Genomic DNA, 24,209 nt, shown 5'->3' on the forward strand with positions numbered 1-24,209 from the left:
TGTTAAGCTGTGTGAATCCAGCTGACTTCAGTACAACTTTGTGGTGTCTTGTTTCTCTCCCCAATACTGCTACATCCCTGTTTCTTCCTGTGAACATAAGCAACCTTTTCTGAAAATGAAGGAACTGGGGCTAGGGTTATAAATGAGTGAAGGCAATGATGCTTTCATTTTTAAAAGAGTGGGATTTTCTTCTTGTGTGGCATTTGCTTGAATCAAATAATCATGCTCTGGGGCCTGCAAGAGATAAAAAATACATGGTGGAAAGGGAAGAAAAGCAAAATTTACCATGTTGAAAAGAATGCAGTTTGATAGTTTTTCAGGTTCTGAGATTCAAATTAAACTTTCATCTTCCTAACATAGTGCAAAACCAAAAAAAGTATATGTGTTTACTTTATTGCTTCAGTTTAACTCACATTTTTTTCTGGAGGAAAAAGTCTCTGGAAAGAGAAAGGAGAAGGCACTAGAAAGTTAAATATGTAATATTAAATATTTAATTAATGAATTAATGACAGTTGGTCTTGCAATGCTACAGGAACGAGCCAGTGGCTGCTCTGGTAGATTATTTTAATATTTCATTTTGAAAAGTCAGTGAGTGAGAAGCTAAAATGGGCAATGACTGTGTCTATAAAGTGCCTAGCATGTACTTAGGCAAAACCAGTGCCAGTTGGTTGTGGCTTTCATTACTGGCATTTGCATCCTTCCTAAAGCATTTTATTTTGCGTTTCAAAACCAAAGCCTGTTTGGTAATTTGACACAGGTAAATGGTGTCCATCCAGAATGCAGATTTCAGCTGGAGATTCACAAGGAGGAGACAAGGTGCATGGAACTACTGAAGAATGCAAAACCAGTGGACTACAAAGGTAAGAAAAGATAATGTGTAATGTAGGGACAACTGCAGTATTCAAGATTTTCTCCCTTTACCTTTGCTGTTGCAGTTGCCATATTTGTCTGTACTGTGCTTATAATTCCATTTGTTTCAGAATTTTGGCAGATTTTGTGTTAAAGGTACAGCTGCAGCAGGCATGTTGTGAGAGGTGTGCAGGTGCTAGGCACACACTGGGTGGGACATTAGATGGGAGCAAATACATTCTTATGTTTTAAACTGTTGTTGCTAGTATTGCCTGACTGGCAGAGAACCTGCAGGCTGGTAGGATCAGCAGAAGGAACAAGTCTGAGGAAGATTTGAAAGCCTTGGCTTTCAGTGGGAATTGGAGAGGAAAGAGGTGTTAGATCTAAAGGCAGCTGAACATTTTTCACTTCAAAATGCAATTTTTGTTTTTACGAAGTAATGTCACATCTAAAACTAACAATTGAATTTCTGTTGTGAAATGATCTTTAAGTGACTGGAATTATTAAATTTCGAATTAATTCTACACAGACCTAAGCCTCATTGGTGTCCTGCCTTTTGATATAGTAGTCCAGGTGTGCATCATCTCAGAATAACTGGCCTCCTTGGAATACTACAGCTCTTGCAGTGCTGCTGTTTTCCTTCGGCTGAACTAGGTGATTCATAGTGGGTTTTGTTTGATTTTGGTGGGGATTTTTTCCTACTCAGTCTGGCTGAGTGTGCTCTGAAGATGGTTATGGTACCTCGGGGACCTGCCATCTTCAGAGCTCTTTGAGCATAAATGAGTCCCAGATATGAGTCTCAACTCATGACGCTTTTTCCATCTCTTTTCTTGATTTAAATACGTGATCAGTGTATACCCTAATATTAATTTGTATACAATGAAATAGTTAAAAAAATCATCAGCAGTTTGTATTTTACTATAATTTTTCCTTTTTATTAATCCAGAACAGTAATTAGAAAAATTATCATAACAGTGAATAGTTTACATGGATATCTCTCCAAGCAAAATCTTACTGGAATAATTTATCTGCATTTAGATTTTTTTATTTATATGAGTGGTGAAGAGTGATGGTTGTTGCATAAATAACAGCAGTATGAAGCCAGATGGAGAAATAATTACTAGCCCAGCTTAATGAAGTAAATCTGGAATTAATAAATTCACCATTAGCTATTGTATGGCTTTGAAAGTCAAGCTTTCCTCAAGATCTACTTTTGTGATCCAGATGCTGGGCTGCTCCAAGGGTATCCTTGTGATGCCCAGTAGTTTTATTTTGTGTTTCCTGAGGGAAGAAGGAAGTTTTCTGGCAATGTTTTCTTCGCTGCCTCTTTCATTGGAAGAGGGGTGTCTCCTGAAGGCAAACTGCTGTAGAAGAACTTCATGTCCTGGAATGTCAGTATGTCTGATGGTGTTGATTCAGCCCTGCAGGTAGTGACAAAACAGCAGTGGAAGGATTTATACATTTGATTGAATGCCTGGCTGAAGCTAAGGGAATATTCCATTTTGTAGAAGATGAGAATAAAGCCCCTGTGGTAATGAACCCTTAAAAGCTGTATATTTAATGTTATGGAGAATTTATCCTATGCTTCATGTTATAGATACTTTACCAAGAACTTGTTCAGAAGAGCCTACATTTAATATATGCATTTGTATTCACCAAAATACCCATTCTCTATGTGTCTTTATTTTCCTGATAAACTCTCTGTACTCATACAAAGATGTAAGGAGTATTTTGAATAGACACTTGCAGACTGTCAGAGCGATACTCTGACTGCTGATAAAGAAGAGTTACTGATAAAAATTGCTGAGCTGGAACTAGTCCAAGTCCTGTCTCCACTCCTAGACCTTGTAGTATATTTGAAACTCAATTCATTACAGTAAATTCACAAATCCTATTTTACTTTTTCCTGAATGGGGAAGATGGTTATACAGCTCTTGTCACACTTTTCTACTTTAATATGTGCTACCTGCCTTACAAAAGCTATAATGAAATTTAGTGAAGGTCCTGTCTAGAATTTGGAAATAAAGGTTCACTGAGATTGTCCTCTGGAAGCCTGGGCCTCCATTATCAAAACCAGTGGGAAGTTTTCATTACATTCTTGGGCACACCTCTATTTAACATGCTCTGGAATTTGGCTGGCAAGAACAGCTACTGAATTTTGGAGGATCCAAATTTTTGGGTGACTGGCAGTTTCTCCTTTGGCCTAGATGGCAATTGTGTATAAAATCTCTTAGCTAATACTTCTCTGCTTTCAGCTAGGGAGATATAAAGGAAAGATTTAAAGGTGATTGTGTTTTTTTGTCGTTGTTATTTTGTTGGGTTCTTTAGTGGGTTTTTGTTGCCTTTTTTTTTTTTTTTAACATAAGAATGTCATGTTACAGTCATTTTACCTGAGCTGCCTCATTACATGGGCTGAAGAATTTCACTGAGTTATTTTTTTAGTGCACCTAAAATCAGTGTGAAGTCCATAAAGGACTTGATAATTTCATGGCTTAATGAAGCAATAGTGTATTTTGCAAGGAAACACTGTATAAATAGTTAGTAAATATCCTTTGAACAGTGCGAAGGATATATTAAAACTACAGGACCCAGTTTGTCTAAATTCTGATCAATTGACAACATCAAACTGTTAAACATCCAGACCTCCTGCTCTGCACCCTTTGAGGGATTTTCAGGCATTGGCATGTATTCTTCCATTAGTGGAGAGCATTACACTGCATTTAGGGAAGATAGTCACTCTGCAAAGATCTGTGGCAGTGTCTTGCTCTCTGTAGTGCTCTCCATCAAATCTGGCTGTTTATTTTATGAAGACTGCATTAGTTTCTGTATGCATTTGTTTTCTTCTTTCCTTCTAGAATTTGATACCTGAGGGGTGGATGCAACTTAGCTGGAAGCCTAGGAGAGGATTCTTTTTTTGCACACTCATTTTTGGAGGGCAAATGGATTGCATTCTAAATAGCTCATAACAGCTACGGATTTTGAGATCCATATGGAAAAATGCTACTTTATTTTTCACCTACTACACATGGCTTGTTTCCTTATGGAAAACAGAAAGCTCCCAATAAAAGTAATTGAAAATACATAAGAATAGGCCCACTGCAAATTTCTATCTTTATTGAGTATTTAGATTTTTTCTTTATAAAGTAGTTGATTCATTTTTTGTTTACCTTTAAATGAAAATCTTCAGGTCAAAAATGTTAAAACTCTGTCAGTAGACTTTATAATAGAGCTCTACGATGTAAAGCTCTAAAAAGATTTCATTATGAAAAAATTAAGTCTAGGATTTTTTTATTCATTTTGGACTGAGTGGTTGCACATTTAAATAAGTCTTTTAGACTCCTGCTTTGCTAAATGTGTTTTTGTGAGACCCATATATCAGACAATATTTTTAATTTTAGATATGACATCTTAACTTTGAGGAAGGGATATAGATGGAAAGAGAAATGGCTTTGGAAAGCATTTCATCCTCTCAAAGAGAGGCTTCATAATGCAGCTAGTAATGGGAAATTAAACCAGACAGGACTACCAAAATGATAGTCTTACTTATTCATAAGTTTAAAGCAGTAGGAACCAATGATGCTATATAATACAATCCTGAATTACACTGCCAGTAGAATTCACTCACTGATGGCAGCATAAGCTCGTGATCTTGTGGATGAAACAGCACATTTTTCTGAAAGGTCACCAGAACGGTGGGATGAATATTCAGATGTTGGACTAATAGCAAGTTGTCCAAAGTTAGCTTCTCCAGCTAACCTCTGCTGTTAGGGTTATTTCTCTATCAAGAAAGGTGACTACTTTGCATTCAAAGCACACACATTCACACATATGTGAGTATAAGTAAGCCAGCCCAATGATCAATAACTAGAAGACTTACACAAAGCCAGATGAGACCTTTCTTTTGCTACTTGAAAAGGAATCTCCTCAAGGTTTCCCCTTTTTTCATCTTCCCAATCTCATCAAAGTCTTACACCAGTTTCTGTTATGTTTTCTTTTGCAGCTATTCTGTCTGTAAAATAAGTCAGCAGTTCAGATGGCAGTGTTGTTTAGAGTTATCTGAGGTAGCATTACAGGTAGAATTAAGTGAGATAGTGGCATCCTGGAACTTTGTTTCATGCAGCACCAGTAGCTCTTGCCCGGATAACTTCAGTGTTCTTGAGTCTCTGTGCTGCTGCTTTTCTAGATGCAGTGCAGATACATTGCTACTTTTTGTTTCACATGTTTGTTTATGAGGGGAGCTAAAGGAGCTGCTTTGAAGGCTTCTTTATTTTGACATTAATCAAAGTGTTGTTGTTAATGACACCACATAAAACTGATCATCCTTAGGGTGATGACAGTGTCTGGGCTTTGTGGAAGCTACGCTTCATTATGTGAGGGCAGAAGAGAGGCAGAGCTGACTCATCTTCTGAGGAAGCTGGGTGATAGGTGAAAAAGAGCCTTGGATGAAAGGAGTTAACTACCTAAAAATAACCAACAGGAAAAATTCTTACATAATAAAGGCTACTAAGAGTGATGATAACATTTTTTTTTTTTTAAAACAAGAGAGGCAATATGTGCCTGCAGGTACATTCTACACTCCTGAAGTCTGAGATTTCTACCTCAAGAAAACATAAATAGAAATTCAGCAGTAGACAAATAAATGGCATCTGGAATCCTGAAAAAGGAAAGTGCACAGCCATAAGTGAATTTATTGTGCTTTTCAGAAGATTCTGAAAGAAATACTGCCCTGTATAGTTTTGCACTTGAGGCCTGACGAAGAGAGCTATGATCATGGCAGTTCACTCTCCATGACATTTGAACAAAGTTCAGATACCACAAAGAATGAAGCTTGGATACCAAAGCCCTGAAAAAGCCCCAGCTAATCCACAGAACAATACAGGGGTTATGCATAATCTAAACTAACAGAAATATATGGCTCAAATACTTTACAACGACTTTTAATATTTTAGGGTGAGACTTACATGACCAGGACATTGGTGTTTTATGATATATTTGAAGAATGTACAGCACGCCTAAATTAGGGCAACACAAAGATGAAGATACCTCTTATAGCTTTGACTGTACATTCGTTAATATCCTTGCAGTATAGTAGAAAATGGAGTTCTTATGGTAAGATGGGAGTACTGTCCAGTCATACAAACTAAATGCTCATCTTTAAAGAACATTTTGAGTAATTGGAAAGTGGGATTTACTTGGTGGAAATTTTGGATGGAAATGTGTTTTCCAGAGAGTTTTTCTCAAAGTGTTTACCTGGCAAACTTTATATTTCCTCACAGAACCCTAAAAAATACGTACTTTATATTAAAATACAAAATTGGCTGATAGATTTTTGATTTTCTAATAGGAAACTGATCTTCAGAAAGGAAATAAAACTTCTTTTTTCTTAAATGTTTCCTTTAATGAGAAGCCAGTAATCCCCTAGCAATGTCAGTAACAGTACTTTTGCCATTCCTGTTATTAGGGCTGGCTTTTGAAAACCTATAAACCGCACGTTTTAGGCAAGTATGAGATAAACTCTCTGGGTTTTGTCATTCTGTTTGACTAGTTAAATCTGATGGATACCGTAGGCTTCAAGAATTCTGCTTGCTGTATGTGAGTAATTTTTGTTGACTGGTCATTAAAAAAAAAGGTTTACTTAGGCATTTCCTCAGCATTTCTGAATAATCAGAGGTTGTACACGTTGCATAGTGTCAGAACCGCATGTGAGTTGAGCATCGGCCCGTTGAGCACGGCCTGCAGCGGGGGGCTGCGGCTCTCAGAGGGGGCTGGCCGGGGCTGTTAAGGCCTACTTAGTGTACCTGATCAAAGTAGACAGCACATAAATTGAATTTTCAAAGTAGCTTGGAGCAACAGGATTTTTGTTCCTAACTTATTCCTGTTCCTGCTTTGAGCAGTTCCGTTGGGAGTTTGCTTTGCTTCCAGTTTGCTGTCTCGCTATTTCTCTAGTGCCTCGTTTTCCTTTCTTTATGATTACTTGTGTGAAAATACAGCAAGAATTTCAGTCCGTATAAGTTCATAAATTCTCATGTGGCAGAAATTACACACAGCGGCCTTCAGACCTACAGTCTAGAAAACGTTGCCCATAAGAGGTGAGATTGCTTCTGCTTTGTCAAGTTAAGTACAAAAATCGAGATGTTTCCCTGTTTGAAAAATAAACCCTGGACTAGCTGATAACTTTCTGGCTGATTTTCAAAGCCCTCTATGCCTCATGCCTAGACAGTTTAAAAAATGCCAAGCCTCTCTTTGAATTGGCAGTTTTTAAAATCCAAAAGCAAAGTGCCACCTAGTGGTTAGTATATGCCTAAAATGTGTATCTAAAAACTTGTGTATACAAACACAGCGTTACACAGTTTTATAGATGAAGGAGCACATGTAGGTAAGCAGACTTCTTGCACAAAGACTAGATCTCAGATAGCAGGATGATGAATGTGGTGGCAATACTTATGTAAGGTGAAAAAAAATGAGAAACAAAGTGTAGTTTATATTCTGTTACATTTCCTTTCATTATGAAGTATCTGCAAACCCTTCACAAGCACTAAAGACCAAACATTCAAACAAAGTAAGTGATCTCATTGAAATTAGCTAAGAATAGCATCTGTAACATCCTCTGGAGGAGTAGCAGGGAAGAGTAGTAGAGCAGTGACACTGTGGCCACATCTTTGAGCGAGTCATTGAGTAAAGTTTTTGTGGGAAGTCTGATTGTTTCCTTGGGCATGCTGTGAAGGACATACCAGAGAAGTAAATGATGCAAATGAAGAGGCTGAAAAGAGATTGTTACATGCAGGGTGCAGGAGAGTTCTTCTAGACACCACAGAAATAGGCATGAAGAACATAGGTTTTTGTCTTTGCTAATAGGTAAAGAAGGTGATAAAAAGTATAGAAAGTATAGTAGTAGAGATGCACAGAAAAAGTTGAGGATCTGGGACAGATCAAGAGCTGGACTTGGTTTGCATGTGTACATATCAGAGTGAAAAGAGAAAAATATTCAAGGCTTGAGGATATATTAAAGTAGTATGTAAACAGACTAAATCCATTAATGAACATAAAAGGATAAAAATCTATATTAAAATACTTTTGAGTACTTAGAATATTTTTTAAACATAATATAGAAAATTGCAGACATATGAAATAAACATTGGAGCAATTTAAGTTTTATTTAGAATGTGAGATATTTTCTATAGCTTTATTAGCAAAATTTTTACTAGAACTAAAACTTAAAAAAAATATTTTCTATCTTACTTGAAGAGTATCCTTTGAAGACAGTAGGAAACAGGCTTCTATAAAACTTCTAGAGAATAAGAGCATACATAGTGGTTTTATGAAATGCAGCAGTGATGGATGACAGTCCAGAAATCCTAACACTGAATGCATTAATTTCTGGATAGAGAGTAGTAGAGAGGAAGTGAGGAGTGGGGAGAATATCAAGCTTGATCAAGTTAGATGAACTACATCCAGGAGGAGACAAATTTAACATAGCATTCACTGCACCTTCATTTTCTAGCAGTGCAGGTATTTATGGCATTGTAGGCTGCTTACAGGAACTGGGTAGGAACTGCCAAGCGTTGAAAGCAATTATTGTGGCCTATGTTAATGTTGGTTTATGATGAAGTTAATCTTTCTCCTCACTTTCTGACAATATTGCGGATGTCATTGTTGTAAAAGAATACTATGGTGGGTAAAGAGTAATACGCACTTGAAGACCTGTGAGACTCGCCAGGGTCTCCAGTTGTGCCAGATCTTCAGTTTCCAAGATCAGGGGGAAATTAATTACTAGTTTCATTGTGCACAAGTAAGCTAGTGGTGTACAATAGAGATAGGTTGTTGGGATGGAAGTGACAAACTGATGAGAGTGTACTAAGAATGGACTTGTTAATTGTATCCCATCTCTGAATCAGGGTATGTTTTGCTAAGAGAAGAAAAAGGTATGTGACTACAATACTGTAAAAAAATCTGTAGTGAGAGGACGAGGAGTAAATGCGGAAAGGTGTTATCTGAAATCCCAGAAAGTGCATATTGTTTAATGGTTTTACTTGTAGCAGCCTCTAGCAGCACACCAGTAACACCATCACTTCAGCATTCAGCACTGGACCAGTTTTCAGAAGTGCACTGTAGTCATTCAGTGACTCTAAGTGCATCCAGGACATTTCAGCAGTTTCTCAGATTTCCTGGACCGTAACAAATAAGCCTGTAAATATACATTAATTGAGGATTAATTTTCTTCTTGGAATTCTGATGACAGCCACTGAAGTTTCAGTCTCCTGATTGCTGATGCACTTGAATGTAGTCTAGATGTAACAAATATACCTTTTTTGTTATTTCATCTGTTTGATTTCTGGACTCTGAAAAAGTATCATTCTCTCCTGTGCAGTAGATGCCTGTCCTGAAATACTGAGGAAAAACTGAGGTAAAAAATACATCCCCCAGCAAACATTAGTGACTTTTATTGTTTTGAATGTCAGAAACTGGTGTACTGATTTCCTTCCAGAAAGCTAGCTTTGAGATCTGATACAAATTGTGTTGATTAGTTTTGGTGGGAATAGGACTTACTTGGACTTAAGTATTCTGTGAAATACTTCATGTAGTTGAACCTTGAATAACAGTTTTTGTGTTGTTGGTTTTTGGTTTTTTGGTTTTTTTTTGGTTTTTTTGGTTTTTTTTTTGTGAAAAATGTACTAATGGAGCTCTGAAGTCCATGTTGTTTAGATTCCTTTTTAGCCCAGTCCATATAGCAGAGTAGCAAAAGTTTATAAATGCCTCTGAACTGTTTACAGATTACTGTAGCAAAAGGAAAAAGTTTTGAGTCATCAGCTTTTATGGGTGTGCATGAAGATTTTCGTGGCTCTCAGATCTCGTTTGTGGAAATTGGGGATGAACTACAAAGGTCTAAAGTCACACAAGATGCTAATTATTCTTGTGTACTCCAGGGCTTGTTTATGCTGGCTCAGGCAGTACATCCCTTGGAGACAAAAGAGTTTCATTTTGTCACTACAGTTTTGAATGCTGGCAGATGAATAAAACAGTTTCTTTGTCTTTCTGATTGCTTGTATGTCACATTGTTGTTGTTGTTTCTGGCTTAAAATCAGTTAGGAAGAAAGCATGACCCGAATTGGCTAAGGTAAACATTCTTTAATATGTATAAGCCCTAGTGTTGCATCATTGGAAGTTGGACTTGATTTTGACCCAGTTCTGCAACTCAGGAAGCACCTAGACATATTTTAAGTTCTGTTGACTTCAGAGGGAATGTAGGTTTACATCTGCTTCCTCAGATGTAAACCTCTTAAATTATGTACAAATAACCAAGCCAACATAATCTCAGAGGTATTGCTACTAATGCTAAAAGAGAAGCCAGAAGTGTGAGAAGGGAATACAGGGTACACAGGTAAATTGAAATATATACAAAACTCATGAGTTACAGAAATGTATGAACCAGCTGTAGGGGCAGATGTACTCGAAAGGACAAACTCTGAATGATCATCAAGAAACACGGGACTGCTTATGAAGTTCAAAGAGTATTCACCCTGAGTTCATGCTGAGTTTGTTGCTAAAAGCACTCATTCAGGAGGTAAGGACCAGAAACTTTGCAAGAGTGAATTGTCAGTGGCAACAGGAACTCCTCATCCATTTTAGGAGTTTGCTTTAGAAATACTAATTTAAACTTGAGTCAGCAGTGCAGCCTTGTGGAGATGCTTTACTGTATACTGTCCTACGTTAGCAAAAGGATAGATCAAGAGAAGTAATTGTTTGTCTCTCTTGGGCACTAGTGAGACTGCATCTCAGCAAAGTACCATGTCTGGCTTTGGGCTCCTCTATACAGGAAAGCCATTTATCGTCTCAGCAGAGGGCATGGAGATAGCACTGGAATATGTAGCATATAATGACTGACTCAAAATTGGGTTTGTTTAGCTTTTGTAAGAGTGATCTGATTCATGTCTTCATCTACCTAGCGGGCTTTTAAAGAAGATGGAGCCAGACTCTTCTCAGATGTGAACAGACAAAAAACCCCTAAGAAACACAACATGAAGCAATGGAAGCAGCCTGCAGCAACGGAAATCCTGTTTAATTAGATGCATAGAAAAATTATTAATGGAGGAAGTTGTGTGTGCAGGCTGCCCAGAGAGGTTGTGGTATCTCCATCTTTGGAGACTCTTTATGCTTGACTGGAAAAGGCACTGAAGTGAGTATGGGTGGTTGGGTGAGATGATGAATGTTTAAGACATTTTTCTGTACCTCTTTGGAGATTGGTGCAATGTGCAAGGCAGTGGCAGATAAGGCATTAGACGTTATCTACCCACAGATAAACTTTGTGAAGTGTTCCCATTAGTAATCCCTTATTTTTGGCATCAGCTTTCTGAATATAGGAGAGATGCTGCATTGAGACCTGTATAGTCCTAAGAAGAATGAAGACAGACCCAGTCCCCATGAACAAGTGACTCCTCTGGAGAATAGGATTTCCTTGGGAAACTGTATAGAGAGGACTTGATGGAATTGGCGACCAAATGCAGAATTTACCCCATAATCTTCCTCTCGTCTTCCTTTTTCGTGTCCAAACCCTAATCTTGGTACAGCACAGAGGCTTCCTCCCAACTGTCACACTTAGATGTCTTCCAAAGGAAAGCAAGGCCCATGGCAATACTATGCCACTGTCTCTCCCTTCATGCCACAGCTAGGACATACCCCCGGGGGCAAATCCAGCTGCTGGTCCTGTAATGCAGTCTTTAGTCCCTAGTTTACACGTGCGATGCTAGACACTTCTTAATTCAACACAAGTTGTCCAGGTCTAATTGCATTGATATAGTTTAATACAAACATAGAACTTTTAAATATTCTTTCTCCAGATTCATTTAACTAAGGTGGCTTGATTTTGGGACTGGCACACTGGCACAAAGTAAATAAATAGTGACTTGCTAATACTATAAATTTTTTGAAGAATAGTATTATATGTGGATGTGAGCAGTTCCTAATCCACGTTTCAAGTTCTCCACTTAAAAGAACAAACAGTCCTTTACACTTTCTAGTAATCTTATGGAGATAATACTGGTAAGATAAAAGTTTTGTTTCTGTCTTTAGCTTTAATTACAAATATAAGTTGTCAATTGCCTCATTTGAAGACACATATAGCTGGAATTTTGCACTTTTTTTTTTTTTTTTTTCAGATAAATCGAACTGTGTTAATATAAGTAACATTTTCTGAGTTCTTTGTCCTCATAATTAATTCTTCATAAGGCTTATATTCAGAAACTTTCATAACTCTTCACTTGAATGCATGCATTATAAGTAGACACCTTTTAACAAATAAAGCATGGTTGATCCAAGTAAATCTTCTATAGGAAAATTTATGCTCATTCACAAGGTGCTTCTGAGCCAGTTTTATATAGACATCATCATGGACAAAGCTGTAACAAGAAGTTAGTATTTGCTCATAACATGTTGTTACTATAAAACATGCCTGTAAAATTTTATGACCCTTCTTTCCTGAAATCAATATACAGAAGCATTCTTTGTTCAAAGCTCTGTCATTTACTGTGGGATAGATGATTTTGAAAGTTCATGTCTGTTGTTCCAGTCATCATGTGCTCCTATCGTATTTGACATGCTGAGTCCAATGAACTACTTAATTTTTTCTTTGTGATATTGAATCTGCCTATTATTGCAGACAAAAAAATTAATTTTAACTGTGATTAAGAGATTCTAACAATTTTGGAATTGTTGATAATCCATATTAATACTCAGAAGTTATTTTTTATCTTTTTTTTCTTAGCGTCATCCCATCAAAATGGCATAGTTTTAATGAGATATTTTGCAAACAATATGTTAACTAAGCTGGTTAATCAGCAGACTCTTATAATTCCCTTGACATTTTCACAGAATTTCCATCTTTGCAAGTTTCTTGAAAGAGAAAGTACTCATCCAAAGCTTTCACTAAGTCTCTATAAAGTAAAAACGGTAGGGTTATTCATGCCAGACTGGGCTCTCAAGTCTGTTACTGCTGGTTTTGTTTCAGGATGTGTTGGAGTCTGGGATAACATTACGTGTTGGCGTCCTGCAAAGATTGGAGAGACTGTCACTGTCCCTTGTCCAAAAGTATTTAGCCTTTTTTCTGGCAAACCAGGTATTTCATTTTAAGATGTGTTTTTGTTGGCTTCTCTTTGCTATTTTATAACATAATGTGCTAAAAGTAGTTTATTTGCAGAGTAAGGGTTTTCTTTTCTTTTTAAAGAGTTAAAATAATAGATTCTTAACAGAGCTGTTCATGACACATCATGAAAAAGACAAATAAGTGTCTCTGTGGTCTGTGTGATATTCCTTGAGTCAGATACTAAATATGTTTTCTGATATAATGTTACTCATCAAGGCTGAAGACACTGCTTGCTCTTTTTGACCTATTTCCGTTAATACTAAGGCAGCTGAGCCTGACTGACATCTTTAAAAGCTGCCAGCAGGTCACATGCAGGTTGTTCCTTCTGTGCTTAGGAAGGGAGCTCTGCCTTGCCTTCATGAGAATGATGAGCCAAGATTAACACAGACTACCTAAAATTTATTACTATTGCAATTTAAGGTAGTTATTATGAAACGTTTTATTCTGCTTTTTAATGGACTTCAACAGGAGCTCATCAGTGTCTCAGATTGCTGAAACATTTAACTGTTTTAAGTCTACTCTCTTCTGCACCATCTTGTCAATACATCATATTGTGGTTTAATTTTGCACTTTGGCTTGTTAGTGGGATTTCAAAAATAGATGATTCACACATAGCATTTCATGTATGTCTCTCAAAATAGAGCAGGAAAGACAGGAAAGGTCTTACCACCATTGCTCAGGTCAGAAACCTTTGTCATAAAGACCTGATGAAAAGCTAGTGAAATCTGCAAAACTTACCACAGTGATTTAATTCTGGTTTTGAAGTTTCTGTGGAGACCTTTTCAACAGTAGAGACTCTTTTAACAGAGGCTAACTTGGGATATGACTAAAATACCTTGATTCTCAAAACTGTTGGTGAAGTCTTGTTCCAGTAAAGAATAGGTAACTAAAACAATCTACAGATGACCAAAGTTTTTCATTCCTGGAGGGTGAATCTTGATTAATTTATCATGGATAGTCTAAACAGTTTATAAAGGGGCAAGTATGTGTAATCTTCACTAAATCTTGTGAAATCTATAAAAGAATTCAAATGACTCAAACAAATATGGTGAAGTGTTGTCATGAGACAAGGCAAACTCATATATATCAAAAGTTCAAAATCTGATTAAATCACACTGCTTCTATTTACCAACAGCTGGGGCATGAATGATCACTTTGGAGTTTGGATGGCTGATATTTAACAACTGTTAGTATTTTATGTTACAGTAACATTTTAGTTTTCCTATAAAATAACTGCAATAAATATTTACATCTGAAACCTTCACAATGCATTGCAGCTCTGTCTCACTTGGGCATGGCATCATCACGACTGAAAGATCACTTCCTTTTTATATCACTAAATTTTCCTGTATCTGTCTTTTTTCAAAACTACCTGTTTACTTCCAGTTTACAGAACTAAAAGGGTGGGTTTTCAGAGGTATCCGTTGACTGAAGAGGATTTTTAAAGTCATTTCTTTCTGTAATGTCAGAGAAGGAAGACAGCACACATCCTGCATGGTTGATTCATTTAAGATCTAACCAAGTATCTCAGTACCTTTATAATGTCATTATGCTCAGGAATATGTAATTAATTTAGTTAATACACAGCACATTTCAAATTTGTTTTTTTCTTACGGCACAAAATTATAGAAATATCTTTAAACAAGTAATCTAACTCTTTATTTTGCCAGATTTGGGAGACATTGTCATTTTTTCAGGGTTTAAGAGGAATTTAAATTCTACTACAAGATGATCTAGACAACCTTATTTTTTATGAAATTATTCCAGATCACAAGTAGGCTTTTAAATACCATAAATTCTTTGAAGGATTTCTTAACTAAAATTGTGAATTAAAAAAATAGTTGTCTTCTCATCTTTAGAATTTTTGAAGAATTGCCTTTTAATTTTTTCTGAACAGATAAAAGAAATGTCTGGGTTGCTTTAACAGGAGTGCTAGGAAATAGAGGATGTTAACAAAAAATGACAAGGTCATATTGTCTAAAGATCCATTGATGAGGAGACTTTTGAATCTTTCTGATTTAAACTCTCAAATTTTACTTTACAGGAAATATTAGCAAAAATTGTACGAGTAATGGATGGTCAGATATTTTTCCTGACATCTTAAGTACTTGTGGATATAATGACTATGAAGATGATTATAAGGTAGGGAAAATAATTCTTCTCTTCATTTAGGTGCTAGTCTTCAGTACAGCTATCAGATGTATTCTGCTTCTAAATAATTCAAATTTTACTGTATCATAATTAATGAAAATAGTAATTTTTGGTAGCATTGATTGTCATATGCTTGGATTGCAAATACCACAAAATGAAATAAATGTAGAATTCAGTAACTGAAACTCAAGGCTCTAAACAGTTGGTAACCGCAGTAAGGCATCTGTATTTCTAATTTTGCAGTGTTACTCAGCTTGTGCACTGACACACAAGTCAGTGTTTTCTGTTTTGTTATTTATAGAAGTTTCTATTATAAGAAATCATCATATTGTAATAATCTGTTCATGCACCACTTGATTGCTTGTATATGTTATAAGAAAAATATAATTAATTTAGGTAATTGAAATTATTGCAGATTTATATCGGACTTTAAATTTAGTTAGCAATTAGAAGTGGTTCAGAAAGCTGTCAAGATATCCTAAATATACTTTAAATTAAAAAATTAGTTTGTTCATTTTGCAAATACAATTTCTTGTTCTTTTTGTTGAGGGAAGTACTTTTTCCATCACTTTTTACCTATTTTCTATCTGTTTTCCTGCTGGGGCTAACAGAGCAAGGTTTTGTTTACAAGCATGAGCTCATAATGTCAGTAAAACACTTGTTATTGTGAACAGATGGAGTCCTCTCATGAATAAAGATGCTTGGCTGGTTGGGTTTTTCTGGGTTTTAGTGTGTGTGGAATAGCTCTAGCAGATTGGTTCTGTCTGGTTTGCAGAGATGTGCTGGCATTCTAGCTAAGACTGACATTCTAGCTAGTTCTTACCATCTTTTTATGTATTTAAAAGCCCTGCCATTGCTCTAGTTGAAAACAGAAAATAAAATGGATAGAATATGTGGGTTTCCCAAATTCTCTGAAGACACATTTTAAAGCATCAGTATTGTCTGACAGTTTGGAATGCACACACATTATTGCTAAAACAGATATTTTAGAACACTGTCACTTAACCCAGACACTGTCATGTGGAGTAAAATTGGGTTAAGACTTAAAAATTCAGATTAACAAAAGATAACATTTCAAGTAGCGAGGAATACTTACTTAGGGGAGGAACTAGTATAATAGAAAAGCAGTTCTTGCTTGACATAATAATTAGTAATTTGAAGGTTGAAGTTATGAGGTTGCCCTCAAAGTTACAGTAACTAAGATTGTGTCTTAGGGAAGGTGGCAAAATACTTTTCGTATGGTAAGTCTTAAGTTTTTTTCTGTATACTTGCTCTGAAAACAATGTTAAAGGAATAGATAGAAACTGTCTTTGGTGTCTGCATCTTCACTGCTGAATGTTTCCAATATAAATCAAATTAAATATTTGTTACTGTTTTTTTAGTGTCTTTTAGCATATGGACTTGTGTCTTTTCTTCAACAGGGACTCACTTCTATACATATTTTATATTTACTTTTACATATATATATATATGCATACACAGATATATATATATGTCTCCAGCTATGCATCTATTTTAGGCAGTTTTGAATATTCTAGAGAGGGTTTAAATGACAGATCAATGAGCAAATACTGAACAGGCCGTTTATTAATAGATGCCAATTTTTTATGTGGAAAATGCACTGAAATGAGAAAGCTTATTTAAAAATACCATAAGCATGTCATCTATTGCTTCTGTGCTGAAAGAACTTGTCTGCTTCCACAGTTTGCATTGATTTTACTCAGTTAAAATGTTCAATTTTTATTCCATGTCAAATGGCATATTATTAGGTTCTATAAAAAGAAACTATTACCTTAACATTTTGAAATTATAAGTTCCTGATACAGCACACTTGAGTGTCTTATTTTATGTTAGATCTTTTGTTAGTATTCTTTAGTGCTTCTGCCTATATTTATAGGGGACCAATTTGACAAGTATGACAGTGTCTGAACAAACTGTATGTTGTCATCACATCAAATTGTAGATCTAAACCTTTATTATACACTTCCAATCTCTTTCCTATAAGTAAACTAGTTACTGCTGGTGTTCAAGATACGTTTTACTTTCATCTCAGTCATTGCAGTAAGTGTCGTGTCTTTTTTTTTCCCTTTTCTGTTTTTGTTGAGCTCATGGCAGCACAGTGGCAAAATTAATAGCTTGATTTGACCATGCTAGAAACACCCATGAAGGTGTGTTAACCCAAGCCTCACTGCAACCTTTCCTTGACATATTTTGACACCTTCTATCTAGACTGAACAAGCTAGAGATGTGTGCTAGCTCTCTTCAGAGGCTATTAAACTCATTGTCAATATTTTTAATATATGGCAAGATGCCTGGTGAATGTAAAGGACTGAAATGTGTCCACTTTATTTAAAATAATGACTGGGTCGTTAGCTTCACGTAATCATAGTGTAAACTGGCCTGAGATTCATTAGGTCACACAAAATCCCCAATATATAGAGTTTACAAGGCGATGTGATTAGAACGCACAGAGTCCTACAAAGACAGTTCACTGAGACAAAGACCCTCAGGGCTGTAAAACATGGTGATACTGTTGCAGCTTCTGCATAAGTAGAAACATCATTTATGGAAGTATTCCCCTGTTTGGCCAGCTTCCTGAAGTGTTCCCTCTAAGGCTTGCTGTTGGAGAGACCCTCCTGTGTGTGCTAGCCACTGCACGGTACAGATACACTACCCAAGACAAGTGGGGTCAGGGCAGTGAGGTCAGGACTGACACAAACACTGTCTTGAATGTCTGTAGCTACCTCTAGAAAACAGATGCAGGACTTCCCTGTGTGAAGTGGATCATTGCACTGGACTAGTGGATTGTTTGTATTGAGTCTAAATTGAATTCTTTCCTCTCTGTGAAATGTAATGCAGGGCAGCCATCTACCAGCAATTTTTCTGTGTGCCTGTAAGTCATGCTGTATTTATTTACATTACATTCTGCATATTTTATTACTTTTTCCATGAGGTGTGATTAAGAGAACTTGAAATGAATGGAAGATTTTTGTATTTAAGTGAGAAGGACTAGGCCTGAATATAAGCTGATATTCTTTCTTGTGGGAAATTTAGTTTATTTAGTTAATTTCAGTGGGAATTTAGTTTATTAATTGCAGACTGTCCCAAGACACCAGAATACCAGCACACAGTAAGAATGTTCACATTCACAGATACACATATGTTGCTACATATTTACACAGGAAAATATGGAAGTTTGTGCATTTATAGAGTTGTCATCTCTCCCATTGTGGTTAGGGAACATTGAATAAGAAGATATTCTTACTGACAAAATTAATGATGCTACTATTATTAAGAGATAGTTATGGCAATGCTGGTCTCATCTTTTTGGGGTGATTAGGCTTAAGTGAATTGAAGGACAAACATGTCAGATATCACTTGTATAAAGATTATTAAATACCATGAGGAATACTGATTTTATTACTTGTATATTTAGTAAATTTTGTTTTTCTTTGCACCATTTAAAAATGTAAGAATATATAGAATTGCCTAATAAGAAAAAAGTAAATGGTCCACAACGTGTAACCCTTCTCTTTATCTGTCGGTATTTATTCTAAGTACAACATTTTAGAAATTACTTCTGTGTTGTTGATGTCAATTTGTCTTTATCCCACTTCTGTTTGCATTTGCTCATTTCAGTGTTTCCAAGGCACTGAACACATTTGCTAGGCGCAGTTCTGATTTTACGTTGTTTATGCAGTTTAAGGTCTTCTGATATGTTCTTCCAGCATGAATATTTGGATATTATGGAATGTACTGTGACATATGTAACATGAAAATATAAGACCACAAATTTTAATGTAGTAGTAAGGAATCATATCTGTGAATACTAGACTCTCTACAGTATTAGCAGGAATATACTAGCCCATTGAACACAAAATGAAAAGTCACTTTGGATGACAATTAAATACTTCAGTAATGATCAGTTAGATTTCTAGTTAGATGAATAAAGAGGTGTGGATTTTTCTTTTACGTTAAAGGTGTCTTCTGGTCAGTAGCAAAACTCCTTTGGACAAAGAATCAAGCCCTAAACTTTCTGAGCATTTTTTCCTTCAGCACTGAAATACTATCTCGCCCTTAAAGGTCTTTTCAAACCAAGGCTGAGGTTGAAAGATCCACTGGGTAACTGTCAACTTTTCCTAGGAAGCTTCTCTGTTGTCTGTTCTGTACATAAAAAGACAACTTATGTCTTCTGAACGTAGTTAAAAATAACATGAAACTAACTTTAAAGGAGACATTAGCAGAAGAAGGTTTCTGTTCTAAGAAAAAAAAACACAAGTGTGTGTAAGAATGGATTTTATAAAAAAGGTGTTTTGAAGATAATGCTAATTACACAAACTTTTACTTATCCAATTGTATGTGTGGTTTTTCATACCCTTTTAAAACCTGTTAACATTAGATTGCCACAAAGAAATTGGAAACATTTTAGGATTAGATCTTATAGCCTACAAAGCAGTTAGAGATTCTGCAAACATTTCCACAACACTGTTCTGAAAACCATAAGCCACTGATGGTGGCTTATGATGCTGGGCCTAACCATGGATTGAGTTTAGTTTAATGGTGGTAATTTGAATATGTTCCTCAAAACTTGAAAAGTAGATAGTTGACTTTCAGTTTTGGAATCAGTAGTGCTCAGATAGTCATGTGAATATTTTGCTGAGGCCAGCTGTTCTTACTGCTGTTGGAAAAGTTCTCTCTTTGTTAGATTTGAAGTAAATTTCATTTCACTTTCATAATGGCATTCAAATTTCATATGCATGACTTGAATCAGTTTATGCTCAGATGCAGTTACAAAATCTAAAGAGGTTTTGATATTTATAGTTGATTAAAATCTTCAAAGTTTTTACAAAAATATACAAATATAATTTAGTTTCAAATTCTGTGTTGGTCAATCCATACCTTCTTTGCACTCACTTTACTCCTGCCAGTCTTGCAAATTTTTTTGCAAATTTTATTAAAATCAAAGGTTGAAGCTGAAGTTTAATTCAGAACTGGCTCACAGAGCTTAGTAAATAAGTTATAAGATATGCCCATCTTACATAAAAGACATTGCTTTTTATGTGCTCTCTGATTTGATATTGCTTTGTTTCTTCTGCACCAATACATTATGAAGAGTTTGTTTCTAAATGGTTCTATGTAAAATACAAAGTAGTGACAAGTACCTAATATCTATAAGTCAATGTTAATTTAAAGTAATTTGGTGTTTTTCAGCTACCACAACACAATGTTGAATTTAATTCTCTTTCTTTATGGTGGTCATGTGTATACTTAATAAACATAAAATTTCAGAACACCATTTGCCAATTTTTTTGTTGGGTCACTGGGAGTTACAGAGGTCTTACAGACAAATTAAGAGACTTCTATTTACGTTCACACAGGAAATTCAAGTAGTGGTATGATTGCATCCTCTGATGCTGTGTCAGATAAGGTGCTTCATGCTGATCATCTAAAATTTATACTTGTTTTTGAAATTCATAACACCTACATTTGAATAATGACAATTTTTGATGTAATGGATTCAAAATGAGTTAGCGTTTACTTAGCTTTACAGTAGTTTGGCAAGCAGGGCTCATTTTTGATTAGCAGAAAATTTTAAAACATTTTAAGACTTTTGATCATTATAATACTAGACCAGTAAAACAGTCTGAAAGAAGGAAATGTGTTCATTAACCACAATTTCAAGGGTAGACTAGAGAATAATTAAAATCTGTATCATAAAATAATTTTAATTGTGTAATTATTTCTTATTTTCTTGTACTTTGAACAAAATTACTATGGCAAGTATTAAGGTCATGTCGAAGTACTCATGGCTGATCAGCTTCAGTCCTGACTTGAACCTCCATGTAGCTATTTCATGTTTGTCCATTTGGGAAATGAATGGCCAGCAGACAGATTCAGTCCTGCTGACACTGACAGCTGTTGGGCTGGGCTAAAAGTACAGAGGATTCTTGTTTTGATTTCAGTCAGACTATTTGTTGCAAGAGTCATTCTTGTGCACAGAATGCCAGAATTTTAAGTGTGTTTTTTATGGAGGAAGACAACTTCTTCTGTTCTCACCAGTGGGTAGAAGTGACAGGAGTCATTTTACAAGCAGCCTGCCTGACAGTTACAGTCAAGCTTGGAGTACATTGCTAGAAGCTAAATTGGAGACAGGTACATGAATGTGGCTGGACAGCGGATGATTTGTTAGAAACTTCATGTGGGTTTTCACCATTTTTTCCTTCATTTAAGGATTCTGAGATCAGATACAAGTAAGACAGGTCCAGTATAAAAAGATTCCGTTGACAGAGTTTTTCTGAAATCAAATCTAGACAGATATTTCAAGAGGGTATGGAATGATAAAAAATGAAACAAGTCCAACTTTTTCATTGGGCATGTTTCAGTCAACCCAGTGCTGCTTGAACCACAGCTGATTTCTTTATGCTAAAGTACAAAACACTCTTATTATATAATAATGTCTATTATTATATAGTCTAATGACTGAAAAAGATTGGAAGTAATATTTTCAGTTCTGTCATATTCACACCTGTCATGGAAACTTGTTTATAGACAGCAACAATTGACAATTTTATGCAGTTTGATGCAATTTATGCATCTACGTCCACATTGGGAGTATTAGACAATAGTCTAGCTCCCAGCTTGAATAATGGGGGTTTATGATGCCTTCAAAAATTGACTAGGTGAAGGACCTTTCAACTTTCAGTACTAAGAATAGAGTGAATCTGGCTGGTATAGTTCCATTTGCTTGAGGAGGTGACACATAGCTTATATATAAAGGGCACGACTCTTGGGAGACTTTGATTATAATGGCTCCTGTATTTCTTGCCAGTGCTACAGAATTGGCCATTAGTTGTTTTCTAAAGACTGAGATCATCTCAGCTGCAAGTTGATAATACCTGAAGCATGAGAGAACTGGCCTGAAGGATGTCTGTGGTGGGAGTCCTTTCTGCTTTCAGGGGATTTCTGGACCAATCACCTTTCACTTTAGCAGGTGCTTTTACTACCAACTTTGGAAATTTCACTCATGTAAAAATGGTCTCAGAAATGCTCTTCAATAAATTTGCATTGGATTCTGAGACTGCCTGCAAATCCATTTAAGCTGCTTTCCTTCTCTTTGAATGATTATGAACAAGTTTTTTAAAAGAACATCTTTTTTTTTTTGTTTTTTTTTTCTTTTGTCTGTTTATTTGATGGCTTTTCAAACTGACAGCCTCTGAAATTGGTTAACCTGGAAGCATGATGGCAGATCATAGTCTAGCCAGGACAGTCAAGAGCAGATCTCAGAGACCTTAAATTTATCCACATAAGCATGAGTACTGAGGGATTATGAATTGGAGATAAACTCTCCAGGAAGTTGTGGAGGCACTCTTACAGACAGGTTAGTCAAGAACTTTTGTGCAGTACGCTTCATTGGTAACAACCACAGATAGTATTTTATTCATAAGGGAAGGAGGCCATTAGGCAAAAAGTACCTTTGAATAACTGTTCTTTCTCCCTCTACATATTTGAGTTTAGATTCGCATCTCGGGAAATACAAGGCACAAGTCAAAAAAAGGCAGGTTACATGGTGAAGGTATTAAGAGCAGACATAGTTACAAGATAATGAATAAGATTAAAAATGTGCTAGAGAAGGCCTTTGAACTCAACACTTTTAGCAGAACTTCCTCAAACAAATGCAATGTTGGGATACTATTAAGAAACAACAAATTTGAAATGGGTATCTTGGTTTTCTTCAATGCTATAAAATCATTCTGCAGTACTGTCTTCTGCAAAATACCCTTTAAGAGAAAAGCACAGGATATTCTGAACAAAAATATAACTTGTACTTTACGGCAGCTAGAATTGGAGCTCATAACGTGCTCTGTGCTCATTTTAGATCCACTGAGAATGGAAACTTGTTTTGACCAGTGTCTTGCTTTGAATGAATACAGATTACAACAGAAGACATTAAAAAGACTGAGGCTCAAACTTTAGCTACCCAAAATCTTTAATCAGTTTAACTTATGTGGGTTTGAAGGAAACTGAATTGATGAACATTGTTTTTACTTTTATTTAAATTAGGTTTTCTTGGATTAATTTAATTTCTAATTTATAAAGTATACATTGTCTGTGTGCACACAGATGTATGTACATATTCAAGCCCCTATTTTGAGAATGGTGCAACACAGGATGAAAATCCAGAATTTTTGTCTTTCTGTGGGAAAAGAGTGTTTAAAGCATAACTTAATCAGTAGCTTCTGATACCTGACCTTTTAGGAGATTTACGTTCAAAATGCCTCCTCCTTCACTTTCCTGTAATTTGTCTATACCAGGCACTGCTGGGTTCTTTTTCATTAGCGTTTAGTAACTGTGAAATACATGCTCATTATGTTAATCACTAACATCACTAAGCCTGTGTGCAGTTGCCAGTAATATGATGGCTGCTAATGTATAGACACATCACAAAACCGAAATTTTCAAACAGTAAGCAAAAAAATATATACTTGTGTGACTAGAATTACTACTCAAATTAATTTAATCTGACTAGATTTATACAACATACTCAGCTGCATTTAATCCCGACTGCCTCTGCCTTTTTTGCTGTGGAAGGAGATCAAGTCTTTGGAGCCTGCACAGAAATCATATCATCCTGATTTCTTTGAATTGCTACAACCACAATAAGACACATTAAACATAGTGTAGAAGAGTTTGTTCTCTTGCACTGAGTCATCCTTTTGCAGGGGACAACAGCTAGTTCTGTTGAGTTGCCTAACTTCTAGAAAGATTACATCCCACTGTTGCATATATTAAGCTAAATGAGTCTTACCTTATTAATTTCACCTAGTCACCAGTAGTTACTGGAAAGATTTTAAAATATGTTGTATTTTTTCTTAATGATAATGTTACTGAGAAAACAGACTTGTGGTATCAGAAATCCATGAGAATTGGACCTCAGATCGAAAAATTCCAAGTAAAAGAAAAATCAAATGCCAGGTTTTAAATTTTGGTCTTCCAAACAAGATAAAAAAAAAAAAAAAAAAAAAAAAAAAGGCCTTAATGGAAATAAACCCAAAAGTTTTTACTGCCTAATGGA

The 24,209-nt window shown here is 35.8% G+C and overlaps 1 protein-coding gene across 1 annotated transcript in view; it reads left to right on the plus strand.

Moving 5' to 3' along the window:
- Positions 1-707: 707 nt before the first annotated feature.
- The window catches only part of VIPR2 (vasoactive intestinal peptide receptor 2), a gene marked incomplete at its 5' end in the record, with an annotated part of 49,169 nt that continues 25,667 nt past the window's right edge, over positions 708-24,209 (plus strand). Inside the window, 3 exons of the mRNA XM_008936131.1 lie at positions 708-860; positions 12,851-12,958; positions 15,030-15,127. Of these exons, the coding sequence (XP_008934379.1) occupies positions 708-860; positions 12,851-12,958; positions 15,030-15,127 (359 nt within the window). The remainder of the gene's footprint in view (positions 861-12,850; positions 12,959-15,029; positions 15,128-24,209) is intronic.

Source organism: Merops nubicus, unplaced genomic scaffold, assembly GCF_000691845.1.
Source record: "Merops nubicus isolate BGI_N331 unplaced genomic scaffold, ASM69184v1 scaffold3150, whole genome shotgun sequence".
In the NCBI taxonomy this organism is placed as follows: domain Eukaryota; kingdom Metazoa; phylum Chordata; class Aves; order Coraciiformes; family Meropidae; genus Merops; species Merops nubicus.